Here is an 11,520-nt window from a genome sequence, read left to right as displayed (position 1 = left end):
GACTAGATCAGGGATAAAAAAACTCTAGCCAAAAAGGGCTTTTTTCTCTATCCTTGTTTGTTTTTTGTTGGCAATAAAATGTTAGGTCGTAAACGTAAACGGGGGCACTACGAGGAAAGGAAATATTTGCCAAAGGAAGAAAGGCCAAAGTAAAAGAAAGAGAAACACTAGATAAAAGAGGGCGAAATGGCAGGTATAACGAAATACAGATTTGAAAAGACAAGACAACATATTTGCAAGAATAAATTCTAGTAACGAAATACTTTCGATACTTTCTTGAAGTACTCCAAAGATTTATTGTTGATACTCTCTCCTACTCACCGTTATTGGTTAGCTAACTGGTTGTTGCATTACTATAAATTTTTGTTGTCTTTCATTAATCCTGTGCCACACACTTGGATTTTTACTGGTGAAAAACAGTTCCGTTACTCCATCGTCAATTATAAAACATTCGCTTATTTTATATGCCTAAAATATTCTTTAAATTTGTCTCGTGATTTTAAAAACGCTCCGTACATATATTATATTTTCACTGCATCTAGGATTCGGTTCGGGTCACCTCCATTCCGGTGATGCGTTGTGGCTCAAATCGGAGGATTTGGCCCATCGCTAATGATAACTTTTAGCGCACCATCCACTCATTTGCGTGTTATTATCGCGATGACAAAGGTTTTAATTTGTCCCAGTGCATTAGGCAGTGCGGAAATTACTCTGTGTGGTGTGATATGTCTTAATGGCATGTCGTTTTATTTATTTATTTTATTTTTTCGGGCATTTGAATAATTCGAAATATTGTAAACTCCACTGTTGCAGCTGATATAACAGTTTCAGCTAGTTCTAAAACACATCCTTTTTACTTTCAAAAATATTTTATCAAAGACCTGAGCAAAAAATTCCATATGTATACGTCAGGTATTCCATAAAGTCAGAGAGTTATTTTCACATGCTGACTGATATTATGGACCCTGGGTAAAGCTACAGATGCTAGCATGGGTTCTCTAACAACAGTAACGAAATATTGCACGAATATGTATTTTAAATGATTTTTGTCGACCAACCTATACTTAGATATGTTCCAAATTTTATTTTGTTATATTTTGAAGGGATCGAGTTTACTTGTAATCGAACAGCCAGAGAGACTTTTTTTAATGGATTTCACTCAAAATTTATAGACATATACAAATTTAGTTGTAAAGTTTATATACTTAATACATCAAAATTTTGTTGGTTGGAATAGTGTAATACTTCCAGATAAATAAATTGATGATAATTAGATCAACTGAAAACTTTTGAGATTTCAGTTTTATAAGATTTATTTCAGAAACTTCATATACGAAGAAAATGATGCAATCCTGGCAACGCTTATACCAAAGCTGAAATAAGGCAGATAGGGATTATTGAAACTTTTACAAATCATAAAAGTAAATGGAGTATATGTTTAATTGAGATTTTTATCTTGCTCTCTTAGACCTTTTATGCCCAAAGTTCAAAGTTTTGAAACAGCTGAAATACCTTTTTGTGACCATTTGACTTTTATGCTGCGTCAGTGGAAAGTAGGCTCGGTGTATTTATACGGCAATGAGACAGAGATTATCTGCTTCGAAATTGTGACTTCTGTATAGAAAGCAATATGAAATTCCTTTTCCCATTTTGCCTTGTCATTTTGTTCGGCGCTGTCTGCTCTTTCAAGTTCACTAAACCTGGTAAGTTGGTTAGTTAAAAATTAAGCTGAAATTTGCAATTTTTCCGCGATAAAATATCATCACAGAAAAATAAATTTTTACACCATTTAAAAATTTTCAAATGTTTTTTTAATGCTAACAATTTATTAATCGTGCAATTGTTTCTCAATTTCGAGATTTCTTAAAAAAATATTTGTTTGCCCATTTTCCAATAATGCATTACATTTTTGCTTTGAAATTCAAATCGTTTTCATTGTTTCATCAGCTATCTCACCTCGTTGAAGGCTAAAGAAGAAAGATTTTATTTATCGATAAAGTTATAATACCGTGAAATTTAGAGGATAGATGACGGAACGTTTCACTTTTAATAGTGCTATAACGTGCTAGGAACGATGTCTATTAAAAAGTTTATGTATACATTGAGCAGAGCATGTGTAGGACAATTAAAATAACACGGCTTTGATGTCTTATAATTTGCCAGAGTCATGAATATGAAGTTATGTTCATATGATTTGAATAAAATTAAATATAAACAATCTTCTTGACAAAACATATTCTCAAGAAAGGCGGCTAGATATCTTCGATAGAAAAATGACTCAGTGACGTCATGTAACTTTACACTAATAAAAAGATTTAAAAATCTATGATAATTAAACGATACAGCCTACAATATTTAAACGAGAAAAAAAAATAAACATTTACAATTTAAACTGGCATATAAAACATTTTTATGCTGTAATTATTTCAGAAGATGCAACCTGACTGGTTTCTATTGGAAAGGTCCGTGTACACCAGGGGTGGACATTAAGTCGATTGTGATCGACCGTTGGACCACCAACACATTTTGAAGTGACCACCCACTAAAACGCGTATACTAAACGAAACAAATTCTTACATTCGTTTATTACCCATTTTGCAATGTTGATGTGGAAGAAATAACTACAAAAAAAAAAAAAAAAAAAAAAAAACAAACTATACAGAGTGTTTCAAAAACCTTGACCGCGGCTTTTATTCTTTAATTATTGATCGTAGACATATACTGTAAATTACAAAGTTGCGTAAAAAAAGGTGCAAAATGATATGAAATCGATTAAAATTTTCAGGGGATTAAACTTTAAAACATACAAAGTTTAAATTTTTATACGGTTCCCTAACAAAAAAAATAATCCCCAGTGAGTTAAATATGCCTCATCCTCTAATAAGGTCATGTACAAAATTTCAGAATTTTATAATGAAAACTCTCAAAGATATGTTAAAACAAAGTTGGGGAAGGATCAATCACAAATTAAAATGATAATGTTTATAGTTGCAGTGCAGATGTCGCGACTCAGGAATGCACCATGAAGAAATAAAATATGCTTTATATCTTTAGTTTTAAATGCCAATTTTAAAATCTAGGCATCCTGAAAAATACTTTAAAATTTTATATCACGAATTACAGAAAATAACTCAAAAATAGCACAGTCAGTGATCTTGTAAAAAATCTGATGTAATCTTTCCTTTAAGTTAAAATCTTTCCTTTAAGTTATTATTTCAGCACATTTCAACATTTTTAATACTTTTGGATCAATAAGTAGTGTAATTATTTTTTATTTATTCAATCATTACTTTCTTTGTTAATTTGTGTACGATCCCTAAAACACGAACATCCGACATGATTTTTTCTCTTTGCGAACTCATATCCAGGCATCGAAAAGTGGTTTAAGACAGCATTTATGTAGTTTCATATCTTTGAGACTTTTTCTGATAAAAGGCTGAAATTTTGTACGTGACCTTATTAGAGGATGCGGCCCATTTTATTCAATGGAATTTTTTTTTTGTACGGGGTCCGTATAAAAATTTAAATTTTGAATTTTTTTAAAGTTTAATCCCGTGCAAACTTTAATTGATTTCATAGCAATTTGAACCTTTTTTTACTCAACTTTGTAATTTACAGTATATGTCTACGATCAATAATTAAAAAAAAAGTCTAGGTCTAGGTTTCTGAGACATCCTGTATATTTTTTATCTCTTATGAAAAACGAAGCTTTCTCCTTCAAAATGACAATTTTAAAAGCACATAATTCAGAAACTAAGAATGACTTTTGGAATCTAGTAGACGATGTAAAATAACCTAATTTTAAAAAAAGTTGCACATGATTCTTTGGCTCAACCTACCTACATTTCCATCTCACAGACTACCACACAGAATCGAGTCGAAGATTAGCAGTTTATGACTATATACCGAGATATTCCAAATTGGCGGACAGTACGCTGACTGTCTTATATTAACTATAACTACTAGAACTAATTTTAAATGAAAATGATTTTTTTTAATATTTTGAATTTTCTGATATTAAATGAATCATTTGATATTATTATATTTTTTTTCTATTATTACTATGCTTGTAGTTATATTGGCAAGTACATATTCCGTATTTATTATTAAGTAGTAATAAGTATTGTAGACCATTTTTTTAACTTACCACATCTATGCCTCTGCATGGACCGCAACAACTTGAAAAAAATTAGCAGTAGGCAGCACCCTGGTAAAATCTGCCCACTCCTAGTGTATAACAATAAATACAGCATATGAAAGAAATTAAAATAACATTTTTTAAATATTTGATATAATTTGAGAGAATCATAAACATGAATTTATATCTAAAGATTTAACTGAAATTAAATATAGCAAATATCGCCGTCGAAACCCACTGGATCACCATAAATGGCCACAACAGCTGTTCTTCACAAACCACTATGTCTCCCTCATGCTAAGAGAAGGAGTCAGTAGTGTTCTATAACCTTAACACTAACAAAGACGATTTACAAATCCACGATGCATCCTATAATATTTAAGCCAAAGTCTTCGAAAAGATAAGTATTTACACTTTAATCCGGTATATAAAATATTTTTTTTGCAATAAATATTTCATAAGTTGTGGTATGTTGTAAAATTAAAAGTGAGCTAAATTATTAAAATTTGGCATATATTTTATCATTTCATTAAATGTTTTAAAAATAATTCATTAAAGATAACAAGTAGCAGGGATTATTTAGAAATGGACCCCAGTATGACATGTGCTAATTTCATGTCGTAAATGTTTAATATTGTAAAAGCGTTTTTTTAAGGAAATCATTAAGACATAATTTCATAAAATATTTATTTTTTAGCAACCATTAATCCCGGCGAAACAGCTGGTTACCAAAGGCGGCTATGTGAATGTATGTGTGTTTATGTTGGCTTTCAACAGACCAGACGATTTGATGGTAGATTTACCAAATATGGCAAGTGGATATTTTGAAAAGCGAAAATGTGCACCTCGAAGCGATTTTTTTTTGAATTTTTAACTGGGAATCTTTAATTACACCTCGAAACAAAATATTTTTAATTAATTAAAAATGAAGCAAAAGTTTAGCGTTTTTCGACGATAACTTTCGAAAATATTACTGTACACAACTGGATTCATGGAAAACTCATGATTAATATGGAATGCATTTAAAATATGGGTGGTTATAATTCAAATTCCATTTTGAAATGGTCATAAGAGGAAAACTACTGAACCAATTGTTATCACACTTGGTAATAGTTTAACGGTCTGCCAAAAAGAAAAAGAAGTTCATAAATTCACCGCCAGGGAGGAAATGGCACTGTATTCATACTGTTAAATAAAACAGTACAACAGTACGGGAAATAAAAACTTGGTACAAAACTTGGTACGGGAAATAAAAACTTCAATACAACAGTTTAATACAACAGAACAGGAAGACATCGGTTCAAAATGTGTTAAATAGTTTCTGAAACGTGTTACAAAACATGCTCAGTGTGTGTTATCTCAAGAGCACAGTTTATGATGATAATCTAAATAATTTGGCGGAACTGAAAGAAGCGATACGCCGTCATGTGAGTAACATTCCTCATGGTAGGCTAAGAGCTACTGTTGAGAATGCAGAAAAGCAATTTAACTTGCTTTCAGGAAATGGCGGAAGCCACATTGAACATGCTTTACAACACTTTTCAGAAACGATTAAAAACATTTTAAGCTGATGTCTTCATGTCCAATTTCACTTAACAATATTGTATACAGCGCCATTTTCCTACTGGTGGTGAATTTGTTTTTGAGGAAAAAAATTCCTATGACCTTTTTTAAACTATTACCAAGTTTGATAACATTTGATCCAGTAGTTGTCCATTTATGACCATTTCAATGTGGAACTTTAATTATAAACACCCTGCATTTCACGTTTTTCTAATATTATTGAAAATCCTGAATTCATTTGAATTAATCTATTGCGAATAAAAAAATGTAAATATTAAGATATAAAATCGGAAGGGAAAATTCCTATTACGGAATTGATGATTAAAAACATGGGATTGAATGTTTTGATGGATACAGTTTGAACTCGATTGTCCCATTTAAAAATATTGCTACAAATAGTGTATTAATATGAATTAAAATTATTTTGAAAATTAAGGAAAAATAGTACGGAAACGATATTGATATTAAATTGATAATTTTCTTGAGTTTAAGATGAAGCAATTTTTGTAAGATATGGACATTGATTTCCGTATGCAAGTTTTACGATTACTCATCAGTTGATGAATAAGTTTATTTTTGCGCTCGATTAAATGTTGTGTTTGAAGCCTTGGGTTGAGAGTTCGAACTCCACTGGCCGAAGACTCCCCTCGTGTGTGGTGTCTGACCGCGTATAAGCCTGTCGTGGTCACAAAGTCTCCGAGAGTAATACCACCGGGGGTACTGGATCAGGGGGGATCGTTCTCTGATTCAGGTCTAAATTACGATCTGTGGATGAGTGAATGAAATGCAGAAGTCCGCCCCGTAAAAAGGGTTGTGACGTGTATGTAGCTAAGTCGTTCTCTTGGCCCTAGATGGCGCTACTGGAAAAAACAAGAGACTTAGCCTTGGCTTAAAACCACAAATGACTTCTGAAAGTCAGTGGGCTTGTCTAGGACAAGAGCCATTAGAAACAAGAACAACAATATATATATATATATATATATATATATATATATATATATATATATATATATATATATATATATATAGAGTGAGAGAGAGAGAGAGAGAGAGATGGATAGATATGATGTAAGAAAGGTTAAGAAACTGAATCTAAACAATAATTTCCTTCCTGAAATAAATCTTTTCTATTCTAAAAAAAATTAATGTGATTTTCCTTTTTTTTCTAGACTGCCGTGGTAATACAACGTTTGGCGGGTACAACAACTGCCGATTGAGATGCGACAACTTGAACAATCCACCTCGATTTTGTCCTCAGTTCTTATTGGAGGGATGCACCTGTAAAACAGGATACATTCCTGTTGATAAAAGCTATAATCCATTGAAGTGTGTAAAAAGAGAAGATTGTCCAAAATAAAAATTTAAAAAAATTGTAAAATTCCTTTGGATGTTCTATAATTTCCAACATTTAGAAATTATACTGCTATTTCTCCATCAAGTCACATATATATTTATCAGAGCTCTAAGCCTGCGGTGGTTTTGAATGTAAATAAAAAAGTTTGGAAAGCTTTTCTCTGCGAATTAATTTTTTTAGAGAAGAATTCAAGTTCGATATGTAAAGATTCAGTTGTAATGTAGTTAGGATTATTTAGTTTATTTATCTGCCTACTTTTACTTTTTTTCTTGATCAAAGGGACGATTAAACAATTTCTTTCCAATTTTAAAAGTTCTCGTATTTAAAAGCACAGAACCGTTAAAATGAAATTCCTTTCGTATTTCTTTCGTTCGACCAGTGTCTCGTTCTTTTACATTACTGAGTTATAAAATTCAAAATATTTTTATAACTTAATAAGATTTTTAAAAAATCCATAGTATTGGAATCTTTTTATTGTAATGGAATACTACCACCGTCAACAACAACAACAACTAAAGCAACAACAAAAAAGGGGCACTTTTGTAACATTTTTTTTATTGTCGCATCTTCACAAATTTGGTGTCGATTGAAATGGCTCGAGGGGGCAGACTTATTACAATCGACAAACTGATTAACCGAGTTTATTAATTACTATCTCGAAATTTTTTCCATTACGGATATCAAGATTTTCTAACAATTCAATTCATAAGGTCTTTTTGTATATGTGTATCAAATTTCGTTCCGAAATTCGCAGTAGTTCTTGAGATATACTTAATTTTGTTTGCTCAAAACTCCACCCCAAAAGAACCAACCCACCGGGGATAGTATATTAAGTAACTCTCAGCTTTTTAATAATTGTCAGTAAAGAGAAAAGAATAATTAAACATTCCTATAGACAATCTGTCATGCAATCAAATTTCAGTTCATCTTGTGAGTGAAAAAAAAAGATTCGTTTTTGAAAAAGAAAACAATATTAATATTAAATTCAAATGCTCTGAAAATTAACTTATTATTTAACTAACGGCGATATTATAAAGCTCGTGTTTCATAAAAATTAGATCTTTAAATACAAATAAATTTAAGATACGGTCCTTTAAAAAGTGAATATTGCAAATCGACTATGGAAATTTTACAATTTTTGTCTATATTTCAAAAACTATTTGAAATATGCTCACAATTTTTTTGAATTCAGACAGTTTAACATGTCAGATTTGCACCTATGTAAAAATTTTACAATGTTACTATTCCCTTTTTTCTCACATTCATTTTTAAAAATTCATATAAAAATATTAAATTTGTGTTTAATTCGTGATTTAATGAAAAGTGACAATTTTCTTTTAGTGAACGAAAAAAGTTTTGAAAAATATATAATAGATCCCAAGATATTGCCGCAAGAGTATAAATTGCATTTAATATTATCAAAAATTACAACATTTTTACAAATTACATTACGACATTATAACAAATTTATTTAGAAGTTAATTACCAGCTGATAAATCGATTCAGCTAAAACTGTCGACTTCCGTAATGGAAAAAAAATTCGAGATTGTTAATTAATTCGGTTAATCAGTCTGTTCTGTCGGTTAATCAGTGTCTGGAATAAACCTGTCCTCTCGATCCGTTTCTTTCGACACCAATTTTGTGGAGATGCGACAATAAATAAAAAAGTTACCGAGGTGTCTTGTAGACGACTGTACTATATCATGCTGTTTAACTTTCAGTTACGAGTTTAGATGTCGGACTCGGAAACGTTCATTATTATTAATGCGCCAAAAAGAAACCGAGTTAAAAAGGTTTATTGATAAACCAGTGGGAGGGGTCTCTGCGAAAAAATCTAACATCTTCTTCTATTAAGAACTTATCTCCTGCATAAAATTGTGGATCCTGGATAAAGCCGCAGATGTTTGCATGGGTTCGCGAACAACAGTTACGAAATATTGCACGAACATGTATTTTAAACGATTTTTGTCGACCAAAGGGGACTAAATTTTGACACGGAACAGTAGGTGTATTCACAAGATAATATATCACATTTCATAGATTTAAGTCATTTAATTTAGGAATTATAGCATCTAAATGCATCTAAAAGTACAGATAGACAGACGATCAACTCTTTGACACATATGGTTCAAAATTTGATATGAACCTATACTTAGATAGGTTCCAAATTTTATATATCTAGCTTTTTATATTTTGAAGTGATAGAGTTTACTTGTAATACAACAGCCAAAAGACCAAGGGAAAAAACAAGCACCACAGTCTCCTGTCACACATTTCAATCAATCAGAGATTGTCTTAGTTTCCATTTCTCAAATTATGTTCCATCTGATTTTTTTTAACTGCATCCTGATCTGCTATATAATAAAAAATAAGTGAACACAGATTATATGCATATTTTTACACATTTTATCTCTCAGCACTATATTTCTAAGTTTATTACTACAAATTATATTTCTAAGTTGAAAAATTATGTAAACGGTCTCATCTCAATATAATTTCTTATATAATTGTAAATTCTGTATATAATTATTTTCGTTTCGTTTCTCTACTGTAAATATTTTGTTAATTAAATAAAATTCCCGTAACATGCCCACCAAACCGTTCAGTGACCAGAATGGTCACGGATACGGGGACACGAGACGGCGTTCTGTTCTGTAATACAACAGCCAGAGAGACTTTTTTTTAAATGGATTTCACTCAAAATTTATAGACATATACAAATATAGTTGTAAAGTCTATATACCTAATTTCATCCGTATAGCTCAAAGTGTTTTTAAGTTATCATGGTCATATATATATATATATATATATATATAACCAATCTTAAGTAAGAAAAAGTTTGAAAACGAAACTAAAATGAAAACGAAACAAAAACAGTTTCGAAATCGCAACTAAAATTTATAACCTATTTAAACTAAAACCAAAAAAAGAACTTCATAGTATTTAGAGAGCGCAATTGCAGCTACTTCTAAAACACAGATGAATTGATACAAAAGTATTAAAATCAAGTTAATAGGAAAAACAAAAAATCAAAAAAAAAAAATCAAAATCAATAGTAGGGATAAAAGGGATGATTTCAACTTTAAAATAACAAAACTATGTAACTACCATTCCAATCTAAACTCTAAAATTTTCAAAAATCTAATTTTCTCACAAGTTAACAGGATCAAAAGGGTTTGCAATAATAAAAATTCTTATATTGAAGCATCAAACAACCTCCTTAAAAATTTAATTAAAAATGAATTTCCTAGAAATTACTGTAATGTCAATTTTTTAATTAAACAAGGTATGGTTTGGGATTAATCCTTTGGCTTAAATAAAAATAGAACTTTCCTTGCATATTGGATCACTCAATAGATGGCGCTGGGAGCCTACATCTGTTTACATAATTTACCGCTAGTTTTTTAAAAACAGGGAATCACAATCAATAGTTTAAAGTTTTCTTGACTGTTAATGGTATGTACTGGCCTTTTCGTTTTTAATTTTTAATTTTAGTGCTATTGTTTGTTTTTATTGTTATTTTTGTTATTGTATTTTTACTTTGTTGTGGTTAATTTCTTCTTATTTGTTGTTTCATATTTCCTTTCTGTTAAAATGGTATATCTCTTGAACATAATTTCAGGGGATTTTCGGGTCACGAGGAATCATTTTTAGACAATGTCTGTTTTTCCTCACAGAAAAAATCCCTTTCTTTGAATCCATGCCTGAGGGTGACCCTTGAAAAAGTCTTCAGGCCGGATTCTTTTTTTATATTTTTTATAATTTTTTTTGGTTTAATTTTTTTGATTTTTTGTTTTTCCTATTAACTTGATTCTAATACTTTTGTATATATATATATATATATATATATATATATATATATAAATGTATTTTTTCGAATTCAGAAGGTCTGAAAAGTGAAGATTCCTAAAAATCCTAGGTTCGATCTCGTTTACCAAATTTCAAAGATTATGTTTAACAACAACAAAAAAAAAGCAATTAGTTCTCTCTTAAATATATCTCAGAAATTACATCAAAATTTTGTTTGTTGGAATAGCATAATACTTCCAGATAAATAAATAATAATAATTCAGATAAATAATTAGACCAATTGAAAACTTTTGAGACTTTAGTTTTATAAGTTTTATTACAGAAATTTCATATACAAAGAAAACGATCCAATCCTGGCAACTCTTATACCAAAGCTGAAATAAGGAAAACAGCGATTATTGAAACTTTTACAAATCATAAAGATAAATGGAGTACATGTTTAATTGAGATTTTTATTTTGCTCTCTTAGACCTTTTACACCCAAAGTTCAAAGTTTTGAAACAGCTGAAATACCTTGTTGCAATCATTTGTCTTTCATGCTGCGTCAGTGGAAAGTAGGCTCGGTCGTATTTATAGGGAAATCAGACAGAGATAATCTGCCTCGAAATTGTGACCTCTGTCTAGAGAGCAATATGAAATTCCTTTTCCCATTTTG

The 11,520-nt window shown here is 30.5% G+C and overlaps 1 protein-coding gene across 1 annotated transcript; it reads left to right on the top strand.

Annotated features, from left to right (window-relative positions):
- Positions 1 to 1,562: 1,562 nt before the first annotated feature.
- LOC129981800 (venom peptide SjAPI-2-like) lies at positions 1,563 to 7,202 on the top strand. The gene is made up of 2 exons (XM_056093064.1): positions 1,563 to 1,703; positions 6,871 to 7,202. Exons 1-2 carry the CDS (start codon positions 1,631 to 1,633, stop codon positions 7,056 to 7,058), a joined length of 261 nt encoding a protein of 86 aa, XP_055949039.1. The 5' UTR covers positions 1,563 to 1,630; the 3' UTR covers positions 7,059 to 7,202.
- The last annotated feature ends 4,318 nt before the right edge of the window (positions 7,203 to 11,520 follow it).

The sequence above is a fragment of the Argiope bruennichi genome, chromosome 1, assembly GCF_947563725.1.
Source record: "Argiope bruennichi chromosome 1, qqArgBrue1.1, whole genome shotgun sequence".
NCBI classification, from domain to species: domain Eukaryota; kingdom Metazoa; phylum Arthropoda; class Arachnida; order Araneae; family Araneidae; genus Argiope; species Argiope bruennichi.
Note: the sequence above shows the minus strand (reverse complement) of the source record. Positions and strands in the feature narration are given on the sequence as shown.